Here is a 26,490-nt window from a genome sequence, read left to right as displayed (position 1 = left end):
CAGGTTTTTCATGAAATTATTATTGTACTTAATAATAATTACTATAGTAAGCATTGGATAATTTAATAATTTACGAATAACCCAGGGTTTTTCAAGAGAGAAAGATATTTACATATAATGAGCGACAATAAATAGACATAGGAGATATGTCAATGAATTGAAGAAAGTTCCATTTTATGCTCTACTTTATGTTATGTTTAAAGTTGTATTCTATTTTCGGATGGTCTCGGTGAAAGCGGTGTTGTTGTTTAGTTCTCGGAATAAGGGTATTTGGTAATAATTTCAGAAATAGCTATCTCATCTTAAACAGATTTATTTTTGGTGCAAGAAATTTGTATTAATTGGTTGCATATGCATTTAAATCAAATCAATAATCGTACATCAAATGAAAATGTTGAACGCATCCGATGCGGTTTCAAACGCAAATGTATCTGTGGAGGTATACGAGGGCTGTCTAAAAAAATCCGATCATTGGCCAGGAAAAACATATTGCTTGAGTGGCGAAATGGAGACCCTAATCCCTTCAATGTCCCTTGCACTTTTACGTACTCAACTCACCTATCTTTACACTGCCGAAAACACTCCTGGGATGCTTCTTTTACAATGTTGTTTATCTCCGTTGCCGCGTTCTCTACTCAAAATGGGATTCTTTAAGTGGCATCTTCAATTCTGGAAACAAAGAGCTATATCTATAGAGTATACAGAGGTTGGGGAACGAATAGAATTCCGTGTTTCGCCAAGGAAATCTGGATTAATCATCTTGAGAGTAATCAAAAATCTGACAAATATTTATAACAACACCTTACTCAACGGACAGCAGGCAGCCTTCGAATATGGAGAAAAAAATTCAAGCATTCGCATTAAGTTGTCTTCTTTTGCTGTGCATAGTGGCGCCGCTCTAGCATCATTACCGTACCACAGGAAACCCCGGGGGGCATCTCGAAATGAGGATGAGATGCTTCCGGCATGGTGATTGGATCTCGCCACCCTGGAGGGTACCCAAATAGATGGGGGATCTAACTACTCCCATCGATGACGGGACGTACTTCCTTCGGGGAGGGTGTACCGTGGAAGGTTGGCCCTTAGGACTCAACCACAGTTCCCGCCAGTGTTGCTGTTGCGGCGGTCCGGTCATTCAATTTTATGGTTTAAATCCGTGTGCCTTCGTGGCGGGTCGGAGAGTCAGATGGCTGACTTACCATACCACGGGAAAATTCAAGGACAGATACCTTTTAGACAGTCCTCGTAGGTATCATGCATGTACCTGGAACTCTTCAAAATTTGGGGAATTGAATTGTTTTTAGCAATGAATTCAATAACCAAGGGCCATTATTTTATAAACAGTAAGAAATAGATTTCCAAAACAAATGGTACTCATGCTGAATGCATGAAATGGAATTTTCTCTATCCAAATGATGTATTGTAGATTTTTCTATCTATTGTCGTTCGTTAAAATGAAATATTTTTAATTTGCTTCTCCTTTTTGAATAACTTTGTATATAAGGAATTATAGACTATGTAAGTTAAATATATTTTTTATTAAGCATGTTATATAAGTTTAAAGAATTTTAGTAATTAGATTTTTCGATTTTTGCGAGACAGTTTCAGACAAAAAAATCTTACCTGCATTGATGCTAATTTTCGGAGCCGAGAGAACCGTTTCGAGACAAATCTCAAATGCTTCAGCAGTTTGAGGATCAGAATAGGGCGATCTTTCAAGATTAACGAGTTCTTCAATGACTTGGAAAAGCAGGTCGGCATCTCCAGTCTGTAAAAAAGGGAGATTGTATACTGACTTCATAAAACTTTCGATAAAAATAGATTTAAAAGATTTTTTTTTTATTTCAGAAAAAGAGTGAAAGGAAAATAGATACAAATGATTAAGATTATTATATACATTTTTTATACAGTATTTTGAATACTATACAAAGAAAATGTTTTGAAAACAAGAATAATGCATCAAGAAATCTACGCGTCGTACAATAAATGTTTAATGCACGTTTTTGTTACAGGAGAAGTAATGCTAATTGATATACTTATCGATACTTCAATTCAATCGATTATACTTATCGATATGCTAATGATAGTGAATTGTTTCTATTTGCCCAATAAGTCATATGAAATAACTTATAAAAATAGTTTCTATAAGGAATTTAAATTAAAAATTAATATTATTAATTTACATACACTTGCATTTATTTATGTTAATAACCTATTTATTTTACAGTACAACTTTAAAGATCATATAATATGTATAAACCGAAAAAATCTATTAAATATAAATAAAAGAACTAATATTAAATATATATTTTTTAATTACTACTACTATTAATAAACATTTTACCAATAGATGTTGCCATTTGCAAAAATATATCTGTATTAACATTATATAGCCAACTTAAAAAAGTAAATAAAATAGATAGATTGAAATTATGAGAGGTTTACTGTAAAATATCATGTATATCCATATAACAAATAAAGGGGCATAGTTTCTTACTTAACTCTTAACTGTCCTATTTATAGTGCTTTTCCTTTTAATTATTCCATGGTAGTTATTCACTTAACTAACTTCTCGAAGTCAAGAAGAAAATTAAAATTAATTGGAAATTTTATATATTAATGTCTATATACTTGCATGAAATATTGCAAATTGTAAAAAGCAAGAGGCTTACTGAAATCTCCATAATCAATCTCTTAACTTTATTTTGACATTATCTCGTATAATATTCGACTTGAGTCTTTTTTTTAAACTAGTATGAGTAATAAATTAATATTTTGAACAATTTTCATAGAGAGATAAACAAAATAAAGTGCAAATTCTATATTTATTTAAAGAACATCTTTGTTTGCTCCTATATATATATATATATATATATATATATTTAATTATCTTAATATGCACATAAAATAAAGAATATTAGGTGTGCATGTTGCATTCAAGTATAAATATTAATTATATATGTGTAATGGATAGTGATTAAAAATAAAATAAATTAACATATATTATATCGGTATCATTAGAAATGATATAGAAATAATATGTTAACTTTTGTACGTGGCACAGTATAACGTATTTCTTTATATAAAGTATATCAAATAAAAGCTAATTTAAAATGCAGTTATTGAGACAATTCTTGACGATTAAGAAATTAATTTAGAGTTTTATAGGATAAAATTTAATTTTTAAATTTTATTTAAGCAATAATGGTTATCCAATAAAAGAACCAAAGATAAAAATTTAAAAGATTGTTCAAAATATCCAAGTGAACATGGCACATGGATTTTCTGGAAATTCAGATCAACGTGTATCCAAAATGATTATACTTTTATTACTAAGATTAAATGGAACATTGAAGCTTATTTTAGAATAAAATGGTTTCTTTTTGGTTATGATAAGATACATAAACTCACACAAAGTATTAATTGATGTAGAAGTAATTTTATTTGGGTAATAATCTACAAGATGTTAAAAAGTTTCATTCGTTACTTTTTAAATAAATAATTTTCATTCCACCAAAAATTAATAATCTGAACATCAGTATATTTGTTCAGATTCTAAAAATCGTTTGTTTTCCTTTAAGTGCTGGTACAATATATTCTTGCTTTTTATTCAAATGACTACTCAAAGCAATTGTGCTTGTATGTACTTGTTTAAACTAAAACCTTTTTTTTTTTTTTCATCTTCGGGTTTCCCTTATATAAAAATCAAAAAAAAGTTTTTCCAATTACATAGCTACTCTTTCATCAAAGTAAAAAAAATCCTTTGTTCTTGTGTTGGAATATTTAAATTACACCTTTTGTGAACATATTAAATACTTTCTAAAACTATTGCAAATTACTGAATGTTGCATAAAAGTACAATGGCATTTAAATAAAATTAGTATTTTCTGACAATTGATATCAAATAAAGGCTTTATAAAAAGAGAAACCGAGTTTTAAGAGGATTAAGTGTTGAATAAATTTAATAATTAAGTGCCAGTTTCATTACTTCTAAAAGCTTAATTAACTCAGTACACGATACTTAAACTGTTAAAAATTAACACTTTAACATTTTCTGAAATTGCTTTTTTTTCTTCCACTGTTGTAAACTAACCACAATATCCTGGAGTAAATCAATATAAAAAATTTTATCGAAACGATTTTTAAAATTTAATTTATTTCTTGGTTGAAGAAATTAATTACGTTTCTTTACCCTATATGTATAAATTTGGTAGTTTTGTAAAAACGCTTGCTGCTTTTTTGAAAATTCCATTGTGTTTAGATAGAAATTTGTATAATTATTACAAAAAAGACATGGTAATATTGTATAGGAATTTTGAGATTTTTTTTTTCATTTTTTTCAAGGTTTTGTAGAAATAAAAAAAAATGTCTATATGGAAAAAGGTTCTTGCATATTCTGTGATATTTTCGAAAATTAGTTTTACCTAACTAAAATTATAACTATATTATTTAGTTTTAATTAGTTATCAAGATGTAATTTTAATATAATTTTTAAAGAAATTCTTTAATAATCGTTTTTGAAATATTAATTTTTTTTTCAGTATTTTGCATGGGTTTTATCACCTATTTTTAATTAAATTTTTATGAAAATGAAAAAATGACTTTATCGAATGGAGTAAGGTCAGTTTCATAGGATTAAGTCTAGACTGGACATTTTTGGGCACCTATTTGAAATGTAGGAATGAAAAGTAATTAGCTACCAGTCGCATATTATGGAAGGGACGATTCTGTTCGGTTTTTGTGTACAATAAATTACCCTGCATTTTGAAGTATTATAATTTTTACATTAGCTGGACTCGCTGAGTTAATTCGTCAGTAATATGAGATACAGTATTTTTATAGTAATAATTTGTGATTCCAGAAAAAGAAAATTATATTCTTGAGATCATAAGAAATATAGATTATTCGATTCAGAACAGTTAAGTTAATATTTTGTAGAAAACAGAGTAATTTTTGTAAAAATATTTAATAATTTTATTGATTAATGGAAACATGAAATAGCATAATGAAAACATTTATTTATATTTCATAAAAAATGAATATATCAATTTATACTTTTCTCTAAGTGATTCGCAGCACTTCATGGAAATTTTCTCCAATTTTTTTTTTTTTTAAATCAAAAATACATATTGACCTGAAGTATATTTACAATATCCTTAACAAACCAGATGGTAATTTAGGAATGAAACAACACTTTTTAACATGATAAAGTTGATATTTTGAAATATTATCAGTAAATTCCATCACGTTAAACCATTGATGAAAAAAATTTCTCAACATTTATATAGGAGAAATTATTGAATCAACAATTTCTAAATTTCTCATGGATCATGGGCGCTTATTACGAGAGACTTATCAAATTTAAATTAAATTTTTAAAATAATTTTAAACAGTATTAACACTTAAAAATAGCCAAATCATATCTAAATGATCATCTTCAGAAATTTTATTAAAAAAATAACAAAATTATAAAACATTTTACTGTTTTAAGAAAATGTTATTTAAAACTCAGCTTATTTTTGAATGACTCATTAATTTGGATCTTTTATTGTTCATACGAAATCGGAAATAAATATATGTTTCAAAAATGATGACGTAACGTAGAACATCGAAAAATAACTTTAAATAATAAGATTTATTTAAAAAAATTTAATAATTCAGTGGTTTGAAGTATAAAGTGCAAATTAACCATTTCGAAATAGAAAACAAAAATTTAACTCTTACATTATTTGTAAAATAATTTTAAGTTAAAATTTTTTTAACTTCAACTGACAGAATCAATATACTCCGAAATAATAAAGAATTAATATTAGTATATAATGCATATTAGTAAAATAATTGAGAGTGTTGGATGAAATCCTGATTAAATAGAATGCTAAAAGAAGCATTATATTCAGTATTATTAATATGCTAAAAATTAATAGTTTACTAATTTAAAAATACATCATTATCTGACGGATAATGAACAACCGAGATCACCTTCAAACGAAAAATTTAATCATCTATTTGTTTTTCAGGTTGGAAATAAAAAGTGAAATTGAGATAAAGTAACTAAGAGGAGACCCCAGTTTCAAAGGTTTTGAAACTTCTTCAGGAGAAATTTCGTCTAAGCTGCCATCCAAGAATGAGAAAGTCTGGAAAATTTTTTCTAGTTGTAAGAATACCGGATCAAAGAAGAAAAAAAAAAGCTTTTGCAAAAGCGCAGAGTTGTGGAAACTGTTGGAAAATAGCAATGGCGCGAAGAAAATTCTTTAGATGTTTACGAAAAATACTAAATACCTGGGATTGAAGAACAGCTGTTAAAGGATCAAAGGATGAATTAAATATATTACTGATTTGAAAAAAAATGAAAGTCATTATTTATATCTAAAAGTATAAAGTGCAAATCAGTACAGTACAATTACAGCAATTTCAGTACAATTAGTCTAGCAATCTGTTGTTTTTAAAAAATCACAATATAAAAAATTAAAGATTTTGCAATTTTTTTTTCAAAACTAGAGTTTTTGTGGATTTTTTTTAATTATTAGAATATTTAGCTGTTGTTTAAGTTTCCAAAATAAACCTGTATTTATTAATTATCCATATTTTCCAATGCATTTAGAACTTTCTTAAACACTTTATCGATAAATTTACGTTGAAAAAAAATTATTTTTACTGAATTTCTATCTTCAATAAATTATTCCTAAAAATTTCAATGGGATTTCCCAAGGTTATTGCTATTATTGTTGTTAAAGACACAGATACTTGAGATCCATTTGATCCATCCACGATGATTACTTACAGAGCCTGAATTTCCACCTTTATTAGCAATACATTATTAAAACATTAAAAATCAAATTCATTTCTAAAATTATAGGGAAGAAAGTTTATATTATAAAGAGGTTCAAGCAGGAAAGTCTTTCATAATATTAATAATCAACAACCCACCCATAGATATGGAAATTTTAAGCGAGAAAAACTTTCTTTACTTTTCAAAAGATTTGTAGAATCATTGTTAATAATCACCCAACTTCCTACACAAAATATTTCATTTCAAGATGATTAAAATTTCAAAAAAAACGAAACTCTTTTGTTGACTTTGCTATTTGATTTATTTGATCAAAAATTTCATCAATATCAAATAAGTCATATAAAATTTATTTCGCAAGTATCGAAACAGAAAGAGAAGTTTTGATTAATACCTTTGTATAACAAACATAAATATAATTTCGGCATTCATTTTCATATAATTAAATTATATAATTGGAAAACTCAATAGCTGATTTTATCTCTTGGATCGACAGAAAAATATTCGAAAAAATAATTATAAAACTATTTTATTTATCATAGTCTATGCAACAATGCCTGAAAATTGATATTTATGAGCTAGTAGCGATTAAAAATTTAAGAAAATAAATGAAACTTCAAAGATTTTATCTAGAAGTAAATTTTAAATATAAAAATATAATGATTAGCGAATACTATCTAAATTAAATATTTAAAAGAGTGAGTGTATTAGATTTAATATAAAATTATTTACCAAATGAAGAGAGAGATTATAATCTAATAATTTAATAAAATGATTTCTTAAATATATGAATTTTAAGAAATTATTAAACTAAAAACATCTCGTCTCAGTGTTTAAATGTTATTCATTAATTTTTCAAACAACACAAAAAAATTATTTTTAAATTTTCCAGACTTAAAATATTAAAGAATGCGTTTCAGTAAATAACATCTATGACCTTTAAAATCCATTGAAAGATGTATTAATATTTTATAGTGAGATTATTTCCAATAAATTCGTTTAAGGAAACATTCTTTTCGTACAGAGCAGGCCTAGCAATAATTATCTGAAGTACCATATTTTAATATAATTTCTAACATTAAAAAAAAACAATATCTCATCTCAGTGTTTAAATCCTATTGATTAATTATTTGAACAATAGCAGAAAATTATTTTTGAATGTTTCAGACTTAAAATGCAAAAGAATGTATTTCAATAAATAGCACCTATGACCTTTACAATCAATTGAAAGTTGGATTAATATTTTGTATTTAGGTTAGATTCAATAAATTCGTTTAGGAAACATTCCTTTCTTACAAAGCAGACATAACAATAATTATTTCATGTACCATATTTTTAGTGAAATTTCTAACAGGTATTCTTATTAGACAACATTTGTATATATACATAAGTGCAGAATAAAAACTATTTAATCTAATTCATTTTTAGTAGAAGTTAATAGAATTCAAAAATTAACAATTAATAAATATCAAATTAATTTACAGATTTTTCGAATAATCTCAAGAAACTATCTCTAGAAAACTGTTTTCAGCAGAACTTAAAATTGTAAATACAAATTTTCGATAAATAATAAATACGACTTTTAAACGCAACTGAACTGTGTATTATAATAAAACCAAATTCACATGAATTGGACAATAAAACTTTAGATTAAAGGTAGGTCTTGCAAATTCATTTCAGGAAAGTGTTCCTTCCATAATTGCCAACCTAACTATAATCATAAAATATACCATATCTTTTAAAACAAAATTACTAGTACTCTTTCTCATCAGTTAACATCTCTCTCTCTCTCTCTCTCTCTATATATATATATATATATATATATATATATATATATATATATATATATATATATATATATATATATATATATATATATATATATAATATAAGCAGGAGAAAAAACTGCTCCTTCTAGAACATTTTCAGTGGGAGTTGAAAAGGAACAAAGAAAATTAGGCAAGCAAAGAAATGCTGAATTATTAAGTGTACTTACGGAAACATTGATATTACACTCTCTGTAATCCACTTTCTCTTCTTTAGTGTCTGCGTTTATTTCCCAGTAGCCGTTTTCAGAACACCTCTTCTTTACCTTTCCTGGAAAATAAATCGCACTGGATGAATATGAGGATAAAAATAGAAACAAAGAAAGGAAACAAATAAAGTTCCCCTAGTAAGTCTGATGCAACAAAAAAATCGTCTTATAATTAATGCTTATTGTTGTTTAACAAACACTAATTGGAGAAGAGTGAGTATATCTTAGTTCAAGATTTTTATTATTATTTTTATTATTCGCAGACTGAGTAACATGAAATTCTTTATCATTTTCTTGCTGATCTTGCTATATTTCAGAGACAAAGTAAAAAGAAATTTCCATATAGCATACACTTTATAAAGACATAAGTAATCAACAATTTCTTAAAGATTATGGTCATTTATCAGCGAAAAATGTCAAGAAATAAAGATTAAATGTTTTAAAGTTATATTTTAATGAATTATTATTATGTATTTTACTTAGAAAGGTAGTTCATTGTTCTGCTTTTTTCAACTATCTACTTATTGTTCTGCCTTTTCAACCATGTACTTGTTGTTTTACTTTTTCAACCATGTACTTGTTTTTTTCAACCATGTACTTGTTGTTCTGCTTATTCAGCTATCTACTTATTGTTCTGCTTATTCAGCTATCTACTTGTTGTTCTGCTTATTCAGCTATCTACTTATTGTTCTGCCTTTTCAACCATGTACTTGTTGTTTTACTTTTTCAACCATGTACTTGTTTTTTTTAACCATGTACTTGTTGCTCTGCTTATTCAACTATCTACTGATTGTTCTGCTTATTCAGCTATCTACTTAGTGCTATGCTATTCAACTATCTTGTTATCTTTCTATTTATTCAACCATCTATTTATTGTTCTTGTTCTTTAGCAATTTTCCATCCAATAGCTTTCATCCCATATGGAATGGCTAAATAAAATAGTTGATTATGCAGGGGATTAGAGCGGATGTTAGTTCAAAGTGGATAAATCCTAATCATTTATCGGTATACCAATTGTACCAGAAATAATTGTAATTCTTTTAATACAATATCTACATTAGTCATAAGGTTATGCTAAATTTATCCATTGTCCTATTGATCATAATCAATTGATAACAGACACAAATCGAATTATATAAATTCGAATAAAATTTGGAACTAAACTTTGAAGTAACAAATCTAAATCTTATCGAATCAATCGAAATGTCATTATGTCAATCAAGTCTTAAGAAATGTCATTAAAATGGCAAAAGAACAAAACTAACTTTAATTTCGAGATTAGTCGTAGTATTGTTTTATAAAAGAATAACAGACGTATTTTAAACAATTTTTTATTGGATTTAAATTGTTGAAAAATTACGTCACACATATATGTGTGATTAATTTATATATGTGTGTTAAAATTACATCACACATATGTATGTGACATAACCATACAAGGGCCACTCCGCCCTGCCTAATTAAAAGCATTCATATTAAATTTTAATGACTGGACCGCCACGATAGCGTTAGCGGAAACTAAGGATGACTCCAAAGGGTCATAACTGGCCACGTTATAATTCTTCCTGTGGGAAGCACATCCCGTCATTGGTAGGTGGTAGCCGACCCGCACACCATTTATGTACTCACTCGGGTGGCAAGAATCAACCACCATGCCCGAAGCATCTCGTTCTCATATCTAAGATGGTCCCTGCCAGAAGTGTGCACATCTCCTAGAAGACACGTCGCACACTATGCAATAAGCCTTTTCATCTCCATAGTCGCATGGCGTTCTACTAAACAATGGATTTTATAGGGTGCATAATATTGTGACTTATGGCGAAAGATTTTTCAAATATGATTTTCTAAGATGAGGAATAATAAAATGCGTGAGCCTTCCGTCGTGTGTATGTGAGCGATCCAAATAAGCCAAGGAAAAACTGATAAAACAGTTTAATCAAATCATATATCACGAAGCATATTTCTTGTCAAATAAATGCGAATTACAAATAACATATGGCAGTCTTTTGAGAAATATTAACCTCTTGACTGTGGCATGCAATGTGTAAAATGACGCATTCATCTTTTCGATATATTAAAACCTTAGCAAGATATAGGCAGAATACTACTGCAGAAAATATCATGTAAACCCTCTCCCCATGCCAAAATTCTCAATACCCAATTTCCCTTATACAGAGTAATAAATGCTCAAGGAGAAGAAAAAATATCAACATATATATTTAAGTCTTTTCCTTCACGAACTGAAAATACCATTTATTTTCAGCAGCACTTTATAACCAGCTAATAACATTAATTTGCATAACTAATGCATACTAATATGACAGTTGAATGTCTAATAATATTATATTTCGCGTCCGTAGGCAGATCATTTTACATTTTGAAGCGATCTCTTTCAAGTCCATAGCGTATAGTTTCGTAAGAATATGCTACTTATTTTATGTGTGTGTGGGTGGCTGTAGCACTCTTATTAACGAAAGCACTTATCTAACTCAAAGAAAACAAATTATTCTCTGTGTATATGAGTTTTATAGAAACGCGGGTGTATGCAAGATAAAAATGAAATGATAATTCTAGCTCAAAGTTTTATCTTATTAAAACTGAAACTTTCAATGTTTTAAAGATGTCTGCACATATTTATATTATTCTGTATAGTTTTAAAACTTTAATGAACTTCTGTTCTTAAACGTTTATTTGTTTTCGTTTGATTCGGCTTTGACTTAATATGAGTTTCATAAAATATATTAACTTTGAGAAATAGAATTCCTTATTTCTAGAAGGACTGTAAAATAAACAGTAAAAATAATTAGCAAAAAATTCATGAGACATTCGAAAGTGTTTATGAATGTACACGAACATTTTTACAAATCCTTTTCACTCTAAATATAAATTTTTAACAAGAAAGTAATTAAGAATTCGTTATATTACAATCTAGAATAGAAGAATTAATAAATATTAAAATACTTTTTTTCCTAATAATTATACGTTTAATAAATAAAGTACAAAAGAAAGAAATGAATTGATAATCGATTATAACTTCAATGAAAATAATCTTCGTATGTCCTTAAAAATAGTGAAATGAGTAAAAATAACTCTTTAAAAAAATATAATTCATAAATAAACTATAATAAGAATAGTAAACTATAAGGAAAAAACAAAACATATTTAGGATTATCAGATATCAATGTCACCGAAATAATCTTAGTATAAGTTTCAGCTTATTTTGTAGCCGCTTTTGTAAAACTAACCATAACTGACTGATGACGTCAAAGATAGCGCCCTCTGATGCTGTGAGACACTATGACTCAGTTCAGGTCAGGCGATGGCATGAGCTGCATGTTTTGATCCATACTCATATATGTCTTTAAATTATTATGTAAATTTTCTGTGTATAATGTAACCTGTAAATAAAAAAACTGTTTAACTAATTCGGACTTTTTACTGAACATCTTAACGACCCCACGATTTTCTCACGAAAAATGATTTACTCAAAATTTGTATTATAATGTGGGGGGGGGGGAAGAATAATTTCACATCAGCATTAAAGCCAGGAGCTAATCAGGCGAATTTCTTCATTTACAACTTTCACTGAAAAATAGGAATCTATTGACATAAGCCACCGACAGGAAGAGTCCCAAGGCTTTTTCATAAAGGGATGTTAAAAATGTAAATATCTGGTTCATATATCTACTAAGTTTCGCGATATTGCAACTTCATTTTTTACATTTGTCTTGCAAACTATACAAATATGAAATAATATTATTTCTTCAGCTTTGAACAATGAAAGGAAATCACGTGATTAAATATTTGACGAAACAACGAAAGTGATTTTATCTCAGGTAAACAGTGTAAATAATATACTGTTAGAAAATAGGCAAAAAAAAAAAATCTTTCTTCTTGTGACTTATGACATTTTACAAGCCCTCTGACAGTTATTTGTCAGCGATTTAAACCGAGTGAACGTCTCTTGTTTTTACAGTAGCGCCAACTAGGGCCAAGAGTACGACTTAACTACTGATGCGTCACAACACTTTTTACGGGGTTGACTTCATTCATGCATTTCTTTCACTCAATCACAGATCGTAATTTAGACTGAATCAGAGAATGATCACCTCTGGACAAGTACCCCCAGTGGTATTACTCTCGACATGGAGACTTTGTGACCACGACAGATTTATACGTGCGCCAGCCACCACACACACTTCGGCCAACGGGGTTAGAACTCATAACCTAAGGGATGCGATTTCAACGTCTTACCACCCAGGTTATCTTGGCCCTCAAAGAATAATATAAACATTATACATATATAATATAAATAGTTAATGAAATGATAACACATAACCAATCATAGAGTACATAAAAATCAGTTGCAACAGCCAGTCAAAAGCGAGAAAACATATCAGCTGAAAAGTTACAACTCAACTTAACATCGCTTCTAAATTCAAATTCTAGAAAATTTGTTTACGTTGTTTGTGAGCTTAAATTTGTTTCAAAATAGCTAATAATTTGAATAAACGATGCGATTATTATAAACGCATTTGACAGCGACATGCAGCTGCATGTTCTGAAGCTGACCATATTTATAGGCAAAATAACCGAGATGTAATGAACACATGGCAAAGAATTGTACAGTCGAGATGTCTGAATGAAAATACGAAGCGAGGAGATACTTTATCAGACGATGTACTTATTAATGAGATTAATTTTGAAATAATTATTAATTTATTATGTATTTCTTTGTGTTCTTCTAATATACAATGACTAATTGAATTCATTCAACCACTGCAATGTACTTTTAGGAAACAAAAATAATCAATTGCATTTCTCTAATTTGGAATAGACAATTTTGTTTGCGAAATAAATAGAAAGATAATTACACATATATAAATAATAGGAAATTGGCAAGCGGTAGCGAACAAGGGGTTTAGTTCCATTTTTTTTTAAATGCAAAATTCAGCTGAAATTCTACGATTGTTAGTTTAATATCAGTAAAAAGGCATTTTTTAAATATTTTGAAACGCTGTAAAATTCATTTTTGCGTGGTGATAGTTTGGGAAGTCAGCGAGAGAAAACGACAAAATTCTGTTTAATTTTTCATTAATTAAAATTCTAATTAAATTCTTTTTAAAAAACAGCTCTATAGAGCACATTACCATCCTGTGTTGTGTTGTGGTGATTATTTTATTTAAATTTTGATTTTTGACACATGGTTCCACCTGTAAGTGAATTTGTGAAAAATTATTTCAATATGTTTCATGATTTATTTCAACGAATTATAAGTTTAAAAAAACTAAAAATGGAAAATAATTTAAATGAAGTAAAAAAAACTGCTTAATACATTACTGATGTGCGTTATGATTTATGGCTCTTTACAAGCCCGCTGGCAGTTATCTGTTAGCGATTTAAGCCGAGTGAGCGTCTCTTGTATTTTCAGTAGCACCAACTAGGGCCAAAAATACGACTTAGCTACTTCATGCGTCACAATCGATTACACAACTCCTTTTTACAGGGAGGGGGCACATTCACATACCTCACAGATAGAACACAAAAAAGAACAACCATGCCCGAACCGGGACTCGAACGCGGGACGCCCAGATTACGGGGATGATACGCTACTCCTATGCCAGGACGCCGGCACATTACCATCCTTCAATACATATATGTGCCAAAAGAATTTCCTTTTTACATTTTTTTTTTCAAATTTATATACATATTTCGCTCTTTATAGAGAAAAAGAAAATTCAAGAAAGACTGAATTTACATTTAAATCCACTTTTCTTTGGCTGTATTAACTAAGTAATAGTAAAAGGTTTTTATTTTCATATACGCAAGTGTGAAAGAAGGCAGGATTGTTGACAATGTGGAATTCTGCAGTCTTTAAAAACGATTTGCGAAATCAAAAATTTCTATTTAAAATCCCAACTTTAAAAAAAATATAAATATATTAACAAGAAAAAAAAAAATTACAGATTTTTCAATTTAACATTCTTTTTTCGCAAACAACTTTTCTAAACATGTATTTATTTCAACCGAACAAACCATTAGCGTTTTTATTGTTCTGCGGAAATTCAATACACATTTTATAAACGAAAAGAAGGAAAGTAAGACAAAATAATTGGAAACATTTATTTCATGTTGATTTTAATTAAATTAAATTAATAATTAGCTCAAATTTCTATAAAAAGGCCACCCGTAAATAGTAAATTAAAATGTTAATTTGTATTTAATTTGAATGGGAAGTAAAATTTTTATTTGAAACCTAAAATATCAATTTTCGTTAATTAATTACTAAAGCATTCAAAATTAATTTTAAAAGGCATCACTGTTCAGTGTAGTATTATAATTTACAGCTAATGTTCTACCTTCTGTTAGAACGCTTGAAACAATACTCTTTAAAAATAAGAAATTTATTAAATTAAGAAATGAATATGAAATAATTTTTTTTCCCCTTTTAAAAACTTAAAGTCTAATTAAAAACTCAAACCAGAAGAGTTACTTTAAACGAAGATTCAAATAAAATGAAAAAAGAAAAAAAAACCTAAAGCTGCATTTAAAAACACAAGGAAAATTTAATTGTTTTATACCGTAAAAACTTCTATCAAACACTCTAGAAATATTATGCTTAGATGGTATAAAATATATTAATGATTTATGATAACTGATATTCCCGATTAGTATTTCCAAAAAAATTCACCCATATAAAATTTTTCTTTAAAATATGGTAACTTGTATTAGTTTCTTTCATCAAAGTATATACTTTATGAATTATTCATTAGTAATAAAGAATTTTTGGATAGTATTAGCTTTTCTGAATAAATTTTAGAATTTATGTAAAAGTTTCGTCTCTGAGAAGACAACACAGATTTATAAATATACACTGTTAGTGTTTCAAGTATAAAGATATCACGAATTGATGAAGATTCAAAAGAAAATTATCATGAAAATGGCAGAATATTATTATCATGTTTGATTTCCACATCATTTGGCAAGGAAATGTATTTTATTTTTAGAGATTCAGTTGCGTACAGTCATTTTGAAACCGAAATAAGTTTACTTTAATCTCCGAACATATCTTTTAAAATCAAGAAATATAAATTTGTACCCCGCCGATGGTATTTTAAGTGGATTATACCATGAACATTTGATATAAATACAGCTCATACCGAATGAAAGTTTTTTTTTTTTAAAAGTTATTTCAAAATACGGATTGAATACTTCTTTATTTGAAACTAGATCTTCCTAGACAAAAATCTAACTCGGCTCTTCTTTGATGCATGGAGTAAGGCAGAACATTGCAAGATAGTTAGAAATCATAATAACCAGATTTTGAGTGTCGAAAGAAAAATAAAAAGCAAGTGAGAGAAAAAAAATTAAAATTTTGAATTAAAATGGCGAGAAACAGAATGAATTTTTTCCAAAGTTTAGATACTTTGAATATATATATCTACGATGTAATTTTTAGCAGTTTCGTAGCCAAAGAGAGAGAAGACGCTTTGAATTTTTAAACTTCACGTTTATTCCATTTCGGGAGGCATAATTTATGTACAAGCAAGAATCGACAAGGTACGTTAATCTGCAGCACAACACAAGAGCGAAAAGAGACAGAAATATTCTTCCCAGTGGTTTTATACTACGAGATTCTGATAGGGATTTCTTTACACGTTACAATAGAATTTGCGTAACTTGACAGATTTTTATCCCTTCACTCGGAGCGTGTGAACTTCAAGATTGCAGCATTTTTATAGAGTTTCTATTGTATTAATTAAAAAAAAATCGGTGGAATTGGATCAGGAAATAAGAGAACAGTTTAGAATTAAGTTAATATGGGTAAAATTAGGATACAAATTAGGAAATTAATTAGCATTTAATTTAGATTTAGAGATATGATTACATATATATACTATAGAGACATAAGCTTACATTTCTTTAAATAACTCACAGTGATATATTAGTTAAAAGTAAAAATACATTTCTAATTAGTATTTTCAAAGATATATATTTTTTAAAAATATTTTTCTCATTTTATTCGTTTGCTTATAATTCATTATTGTAAAACAAGTTATAGAATCTTAAAATATTTCTCCTCAATTTAACTCCCATGTTTATGAACCATAATTTAATCGTCGATTGATCAATCAATTGAATTCAATTGTGAAAATATTATAAGGTATTTTTATTGATAGAACATGAGTGTTCAAAATTTTCAAAACAACAAAGGAAGTAAATTTAGCTCTTCGCAATTTTTAATTATCATGTTTGCAGACAAAGCAATGGAGAAAATTCAAAAATAGAATTTTACGAATCAAGAATTTTTCAAACTTGTAAATTCATGATCAATGTTTCTGATGCTGACAATTTTTCTTTTTTTTACTACATATAAATAAAAAGTAAAAATCTGTAATTGGGGTATCCAAAACGGAAAAAAATAATAAAAACAGAAAGGAAAAATCTTTCGATGCGATTTTAAAATCTTCAAATAGCAATCATAGCAAATTTCACCACGGCTCCTTTTCTTACATAAATATATTATAATATTTTGTAAAGATAAGGTTGTGTACTAAATACATAGAGGAATGAAAATAGAGCAGCATTTTTTTCAATTCAAAAATGGGAGCTTACTCGATGAATTTCCTTCAGAAGGACAAGGAATTTCTGCCATTTCACCAGCCGATGTAGCGTCCCAACATCCCCAGCCGTCGAACGTAGCAGGACAAAACAAATCATTTCCTGAAAAAAGAAAAGTTTTTTGAAAAAACAAATTTATATTGTGCTTATGAATATACAAACATCGATTATCTAATATTTAAAAAATTAATTGAAGATTTTTCCAGAGATAGTCTTTTTGTTTTTTGTTTTTTGGTGGATGATTTTAGTATGGTTAAATTACTTAGATTCTCAATACTCTCGCAAAATCAATAATTCTCTTCATGGCATTGAAGGAATTATCAGAAACTTTTAAAACCTCCGTGTGTAATATTTTGCAGAAAACATTTTTTTCTGTCAAATGAATTCAAATAAAAACAGCGTAGCGAAACGATGTTCAAATTATGCCATCATTCCCCCCCCCCCAAAGAAAGTAAAATATTTCTGATAGCCTGTATATCAAACTAGTGAAAAAGTCAAGTAGAATTTAACAATGCCAAACGATATTTATATTAAGTTACTTATAACACATCTCAGACCAGAACAATAACATGTCTCTGCTTTATTTTCAATCCATGATATCGTAGCATTTTTAAAAGTGTAAAAGTCCATTCATTTATCTTCTAAATAGCAGTATTTTAACTTTGTTTTTTTATTTGGCCTTTAAAATACATAAATATTAAAGATAATACTTCTTGAACTTACAACAATGGAAGAAACTCATGCGATCAAATATTTGATAAAACAATGGAAAAAGATTTTGATCTTATTCATAATAATGACACTGTTGTGAAATATACTTAAAAATATATTTAAATCTTAATTAAATCTAGACTATAAAATGTTAATAACAATTAAACTGGAATCATTGAAAAAAAATCCTTTTTTAATCTTTAAAATGATGTAAAAATCATTTTACGTGATTAATATTTTGGATTTCATCATGAAGAAAAGCATCTAAATCTAGCTTATTTTTTAATTAATTACAATTCTAATCCTAATATTAACAAAGCGCTCCAAGGTGCGCTTTCCCAAACTTCAAAGAATATCTGGACCAAATTAGAAAACTATAGATTCAACGGTTTGGCCTGTAGAATGCCAACCTACACATATATACACACTCATCTTTATTATAAGTACAGAAACATTCTATTATATTAATCTTTTGTCCGACGAATGCACCTCCCCCACCCCAAAGGATATTTTCATTATTAACTTTCTATCATAAAACAAATCATATCAGCACACACACCCATTGTCCGTTGTACGAATGCATTTGTATTAAAAATCCATTTCAATTCCATTGTAGAAAAGGGCGGTTGCAGGCTCAATTTAATCGAGTAGCCCAGTCCGTGTGAATCCCTAAATAATTCAATGTCTCCCAACATCGCAAGAGAGATGGAATTGATATCCCATTAGTCTGCAAGAGAGCGTTAGCATGTCCATTTCGACTGGACCCGTCATATCGCAAGCACGTTCACCCAGACGGCAACACTTGTTGAGATTAATCCTACGGCGTGATGTCTGTTGATAAGGAATTTATATCTCAGTTAGATGATTTAATAAATGTACAATTCAATCATCATGTACGCAACGGTTTTCAATTTGGAGAGGGTCGCAATTGTTTGAATGCAATTTGTTTTCGATTTGAAAACGGGCGGTAGAAATTGAATGAGTGTTCGCTGGGAAAAGGTAGTGGATATTCAACAGGAAATTTATCCCATTATAAAAGATTTTCATGTTATGACTGTTTGCCACTTTTCCTCTACATTTACATCTGTAGTTAATCGGAAAAATACATGTTTTTTTTAGAAATCAAATGGAATCGCAGAAAATATGTATCGTTTAAATACAGTGCCAAATCGATCCTTTATTTAACCATTTCAGCAAGCACAATTAGATGCAATATTTAATGATTGTCTCTTCAAAATTTTTTTATAGTGGAATAAGGGAAATGAGATGAGAAAAATGTAACGAATATTTGATTGGAGTAAATGTCCGCCTATTTTATTTTGTACTAAAGGAATATATTATTTAAAGAAGTTAATTTAAAATATGCAGACGATTATATTATTTTTTTATAAATAATGAATTTTTTTTATTATGGCCAAAGTTTCAATTAGTTTCCATTTTTCAATCTAACATTCATATTTTAGTACTTTCTAACCTTTCATTTAGCATTCTTTCTTTTGTTTTGAATTCTTTTAATTCAGCATCTATTCTTTTATTTAATATCCACTCATCTATTAGCTATGCATAGTTCTTCTATTCGGGTCAAATTAAATACACTAGAACTAGGGATTGCAATACCGGTATACCGGGATACCGAATACCGGTATTTTAAGCCCTTTTACAATTTCGTAATACCGGTATTCACAAGTTTAAATACCGGATTTTCGGTATTTACTAGAATTTTTTTAAATTGTCTCCACTATATGTTCAGGGATCGCCAACATAGCAAAATAGTATACGTTTTTGTTTTTATGTCTCCCTAACTGGCGAAATTAATTAGTTAATTAATGGCTTAATTAATTGCTTAAATCTAAATTAGCGAAACATGGATTATCCCTGAAAGAAGATATTGTATCCATAACGACTAATAGAGCAACAGTTATGAAAAAATTTGGAAAGTTGATTGGTGCAAATCAGCAATTGTGCTATGCTCATGGAATTCAATTAGGAGTAATAGATGTATTATACCAAAAAAATAAAGAACAGAAGAATCTAAATATTGTGGATATAGAAACTTCGAATTCCGACATTGAAGAGAATAAGAGTGAGAGTGATATTAACAATGAAAATAATGACAATGTAATTATGGAAGTTGATATTGCTAATGAGGATGAAATACTAACCCATCAAGAATTGCTTCCTATAATTTATAAAGTTCGAAAAATTATTAAGATATTTAAACTTTCCACTACAAAAAATGCCATATTACAAAAATATATACTAACTGAAAATAAACAGAATATATGTTAATAATTGATTCTAAGACACGTTGGAACAGTTTACTCCTAATGATGGAACGGTTTTTGAAATTTAGAAATCCAATCCAAAAAGCAATCATCGACATAAACCTGTAAATTAATTTTTCAGATAGTGAATTCGACTTAATATCCAGAACTATATCAGCTCTACTTCTAATAAAACTGACTATAGAGGCATTATGTCGGAGAGATTTTAATTTATTACCAGCTAATGCAACAATAAATTTCATGTTGCAATCATGAAAGAACAGCACACATCACTATCTGAAGAATTATATATTACATTGAAAAATCGCACAGAAGAAAGGCATACATAAATAGAAAATGTCTTAGTGTATTTACATAATTATAATGATTTTAAAAATGAAGATGAAAAAGAAGAAAAAAAAATAATCAATTCAAATCTGATTAAGTTTATAGTAAATTTTCTTACAATTTTTTACCCACAAACCTATCTACATTCAGAATAATTCGGTTCAGTTATCGAAGATTATGATGTCACTAAAGTCGATAGTGAAAAGGAATTGTCTCTTGAATAAAAAGTAGAATGAGCGATAAATAAAAAAAAATTTCAACGAACCAAAATACAATACAGAAATCAGATATATCCAAAACCATCCGACGAGAAATTGATTTATTTGAAGATGAGGGATTTAGAGGTAAATACTTGGAAAAAGTATATCGCGTATTGCTAAGAGTATCACCAATTAGCGTAGATACCGAAAGAGCGTTTTCGACAGCTGGTAATTTTTACTCAAAATTACTTTTAAGCTTTAATGACAGTACAATAAATAAGTTGTTCCTTTACTTTTTTGTGATTCTTTATATACTGTTATAATTTATAAGTTCCCTATTATTTTTTGTGATATTTACACTCTCTTATAAAATTGGCAAATAAAAAAAAGAAACCCCTGTGTTTTCTTTCTTTTTCTAAAATTTCTAATACCGGTATTAAAACCGGTATCCCGGTATTAAGATCTAAAAAATACCGAATACCGGTATTGAAATTTTGGTCCGGTATTGCAATCCCTAACTAGAACAATTTTGTTCAAAGAATTTAATAAAACAGATAGAAATGGTACAACGAAATCCAAAGGAAAATTTTGAAAAATATACTGTAAATAGTGAACAGTTATAATGCGGGTAGAAAAATATCTTAAAAATTTGCAATTAAATGTAGTTTTGAAAAATATATATGCTGTAAATTTTACTGCATGTCTCTTGAATTCAAATTAATCACGTTTTCTTTAAAATTGAACGATGCTATCATTGTGTGCAAAACTAATTAATTTCAAGTAACTGAACATCTATTATAATTATAGACGAAAACTGCTATAGCATCTTCAAGTGGAAAATATATATTTACTTTCTGGAATACAAAATGGCAAGAAATTATACAGAATACAAATCAGTAAAATATCTTAACACTATTTTTGATAATTCTCGACATTTTAAGTTTTATTTTTAGAATCTGAAAATCATACCAAAAGGAAGAAACTCATGTGATAAGATATTTGTAAAATAATGGAAAAATAATTCGATTTTATTTACAATAAATAAAATATCATGAAATATATTTAAAAACATATTTATTATAAATTAAATCTATCCTAAAAAGTTTTACAACAATTAAATTGATATCATAAAGAAATCCTTTTTTGAACTTTAAAATTGTGAAAAAATAATTTTTGGGGGGAATATTTTCGGAAGTTATTGCAAAAAAACATCTAAATATAGCTTAATCAGAAAAAAAGTGAAAAAAAAAATCAGAATTCAAATACGTAAATCAGAAAATTAGCTTTTGCTAATATTTGATATCCATTTTTATTTGATATGCATTCTTTTATTTATCGGTGAAATTTTCTATGAGCTTCCATTTTTTTTAAATTTAAAACACCTAGCTCTTCATTTAGCTTTTATTCATTTGTTTACTATCCAATTTTTCATTGAGATTCCATTTTTCTATTTAAAAATTTAGTTTTTCATTTAGCTTTCATTCATTTCTTTAAAATTCCAATATTTTTCCATTTTTAAAAATTCCAATAAATTTCCATTCATCCAATTTTTTATTGAGTTTCCGTCTTTCAATTTAGTATTCATTATTTCAGTATCTTAGAACTTTCATTTAGCATTTTGTTTTTGATTTAGCTTAAATTCTTTCGATTTGTATTTATTATTTTTAATTCAGCTTCCATTCTATCATGTACCATCCAACCCTTTAGCTTTCATTTTTTTATTCAGTATTTATTATGTCACTTGGCTTCTTTTTTCAAAATTTAGAAAACTATTATTTTATTAGAATAAAATAATACTTTCCATTGAATGTCCAATGCTTAAACGAATGACAAATTCGCAGGTGAATGAATGTTTTAAAAAAACCCATTTTTCATAGAACTTTAAATTTATCTACAATTCACACTATCTAATTCAATAAACTAGGTTGAGACAACGCATTTCAACAGATAATGATTTCTTTTATTTTTTTCATAAAGTCAGAAAATTCCCACAAATTTTCCGCGTAAATGTTCAAGGCTTTCCGTAAATGACATCCTTTACTTACAAAGTAAAGCAGGATCATCCGAGCGAAAAAGAAAGTAAGGGATAAAACGGAATAATACCCTGTAAGTGATAGGTCCAGGAAACCATTATTCATCCCCATCGATTGTTAGAGAACGTTAAAGAGAAAAAAAAATCTCATAAGGAGAGTAAATTGATGAAAGCAGGGGACTAAACGCAAGAAAACTTAAGTCAGATGAACAAGGTGACTTACGTAAAGAACTAAAAAGGAAATAGTTTCTTTTTCTTTCCATTTTTCATCATTTAATTTATTTTCTCCGAGTCATTGAGTCTTTCCAACTTCAATATATATCATTAAGTTGCATAAATAAGGTAAAAATGCTTTAACGTCAAGAGAGCATTGTATTTTTATATCTATGAACACTGTTACAATATTTCAATTCCTAATACGTCTATGAGCAGCACTGTTACAATATTTCAATTCTTACTACATCTATGAGCAGCACTGTTACAATATTTCAATTTTTTATACATCTATAAGCACTGTTACAATATTTCAATTCTTTATGTATCTATGAGCATTTTTACAATATCTCAATTCTTTATATACCTATAAGCACTGTTAGAATATTTCAATTCTTTATATTTCTATGAGCATTTTTACAATATCTCAATTCTTTATATACCTATAAGTACTGTTACAATATTTCAATTCTTTATATATCTATAAGCACTGTTATAATATTTCAATTATTTATATATCTATGAGCATTTTTACAATATCTCAATTCTTTATATACCTATGAGCATTGTTACGCTACAATTCTTTTTATATTCATGATCATATAAATGTTAAGCAGATAAAACTACTTAGTTTTTAACTCTGTTCTGTTCATAAATTCGAGACTCAGTGAAATTCTTCTGGTTAAATCTGAGGAATCGAATGATAGATTTCCATTTCTTGAATTAAGAACATTTCTCTATTTAATTCAAATAATTATCCTCAAATAGTATTTAAAGAGAAAAATTAAGCTGAAAAATATTTTTTATGCAATAGTAATTAAATCCAAACTTTTAATGCAGCTGTGATCTACTCGAGACAGACTACATTTCGAACCGACATTCAATCATTTAAATACAAGTTCATTATTATCAATTAGGGCAGTTAATTTAGGTATAAAATCTGCTATTCTATTTTATTTATTGTAAAGTCATGTATTCATGAAAAATGCTCTAATATAATAAAGAATAATTAATCTCCAACATTATAAATTATAGATTGAGACATCTTCGTTTCAATAAAATTTCAAACGGATAATGCACGATTAATCCGTACGGACAAAGTAATGCATGATTAATCCTACGAACAAAGTGATGCACGAAACGTACAAAGAAAGAAATATATGCAATGAACAAACAAATAATTAACATTACATTTTAAAAGTTTAACAAAATCATTTAGAGCACCAGTGAACAAAATTTGTACTAACTGTTGACTAATTTTTGAATTATCAAACAAAGGCATAAATCATTCAAATTTTACCAAGACTACATTTTAAACTGGTTTTTTTATGGAAATAGTGTTCAATGTAAAATAAAAACAAGTAAACATATTATCTGAAATTTTCCAATAATAAAGTTTAAAATGCTAAGTAATAAATCATTCAAATAGGATAAAGTTATTTCTTATCATTTTAAATAAATCGAAATATATCGCTATTATATCTTCCCTAATTTTAAAAGTTTCTTGCACATATCTTGCACCATAGCGTAAAAAAATCATTTTTTTCACACTAAATAAGAATCACTTGAAGATTAAATGTTTTATGTTGTTGATATATTTTGTATTGTTTTCCTTGGTAGAATTTGTTGTGTTTATTGTGACTGCATAAAGTTTTATAAGAAATTTCTAAATCAAAAATGGCATTTTAAAAAAACTGCAAACAAAAGTGGCGAAAAAGATCTGCTTAGCAAATCACATAATTCTTTTACAAATGTATCATGAATAAAAAACAAGTGTCCATTAAAGTAGGATATATATTGATTCAAACACGAATACGGTTCTAATTTCTCTTATTGTTGTAATATCATATTTCAGCTTATTTTTAACATTGAACTAGCGATTTGAGTTACTGCGAACATGAAATCTCAATCAAACCAGTATTTCGACTAAAAATAAATGCCATTAGTGAGGCTTAATGGATGTTAAGTCAATTTTTATAAGTCGCATGAAAATTTGAGACACGCTATGGATGTCTGCTTTTGATAAAAATAAATAAGTCAGATGATTGTAAAAGTGCAGAAAGACGTAAAAATGATGAAAACATTTCTTTATGTTTTGCAAAAAATAAAAATAAAATAGACTTCGTAGTAAATGGATTTCATAAGATGAAATATTGAGAAAATGCATTTTTTGTACATACTGTAGCGTTTAAATGAAGTGAAAGTAATTGTGAATGCAGCATTCGAAAATTTTAACCTGTTGTAAACACTAAAGCTTCATCAAATATTAATAACTCTTTCCTTTTTGATGCTAAAAGTAGTCATTTTACATAGTACATAGATGCTGTTTGCTTTAAATATCACAAATCGGAGAGTTTTTGGACTCATTTCAATTTTACAACGAAATATATCTAAACATAATTTAAAAATTCTAAATTTCTCTTTTTGACGCGGTTCTGAATTTATTTTACTAGAATAATTACATAGTTTTGATATCTTGTCACTGAATTGATCAGCAAGGTAATGCGACTGAGGCGTTTTTTTTCCTTCCTTTATTATTAGTGTTGTATTCTTTTGAATGTCTTATGCCGTTCTTTAAGAAACAGTTTATTGAATATAGTTTTTATTTAAGTATATGAGCGGAATTATATGTTCAAGACTGCAAGAAAACGAATGTATTTGTTTTTCATAGATTTTTATTCGTTTTATTTTGTCACTTCATTTAAATTCGGGACAGTTTGGAATAGTTCTATGGTTTATATTTAAAAATAAATTAAATATTTTTCGAAAGCTTCACCCATATTATTTTCAACATCCGATTTTTTTCAACTATTGCAAGTAACATTATTATTCTGTCACTTATGCATTAATTATTATGCTGTCAATTATGCATTATTTAAAATAATTGTTATATATTTTTTTCTATTATGAGATCTTTTTATATCCGAATTCTTCCTCAAGTATAAAATCTTTTGGCATTTATTTCTAGCGAAAAGAAGGTTGTAAAAATATTTTATTTTTATAAATTATTATGATTTGATGTAGGAAAATTATAATTTTCGATCAAATAAAAAAACCTGTATTTTAATCTTAGTAATATGATCATTTCATTTTGAAACAAGACGATAATTATTAACGGACAGTAATATCCTCCTAATTACATTTCTACATTACATCAGTAGTTTGAACGTTTGGCTCACACCAGATCAAAGTGCTTGCTGTATCGTGAAATAGGGTTTCGAACACGGAGCGATCTAAACGTAAAACCAAGACTTTACCACCAAGCCTTAGCAACCAAA

At 27.8% G+C, this 26,490-nt stretch overlaps 1 protein-coding gene across 6 annotated transcripts in view; it reads right to left on the bottom strand.

Moving 5' to 3' along the window:
* The window catches only part of LOC129966072 (calcitonin gene-related peptide type 1 receptor-like), a 461,349-nt gene that overhangs the window by 89,856 nt on the left and 345,003 nt on the right, over positions 1–26,490 (bottom strand). For all 6 annotated transcript variants that reach the window (XR_008784252.1, XM_056080437.1, XM_056080438.1 and 3 more), the window contains 3 exons: positions 17,439–17,546; positions 8,784–8,884; positions 1,624–1,768 (listed from right to left, as the gene is read on the bottom strand). Coding sequence is in view for 5 of the 6 variants with exons in the window: in XM_056080437.1 (XP_055936412.1) it covers positions 1,624–1,768; positions 8,784–8,884; positions 17,439–17,546 (354 nt within the window). In the remaining variant the exon portion in view is untranslated. The remainder of the gene's footprint in view (positions 1–1,623; positions 1,769–8,783; positions 8,885–17,438; positions 17,547–26,490) is intronic.

Source organism: Argiope bruennichi, chromosome 4, assembly GCF_947563725.1.
Source record: "Argiope bruennichi chromosome 4, qqArgBrue1.1, whole genome shotgun sequence".
In the NCBI taxonomy this organism is placed as follows: domain Eukaryota; kingdom Metazoa; phylum Arthropoda; class Arachnida; order Araneae; family Araneidae; genus Argiope; species Argiope bruennichi.
Note: the sequence above shows the minus strand (reverse complement) of the source record. Positions and strands in the feature narration are given on the sequence as shown.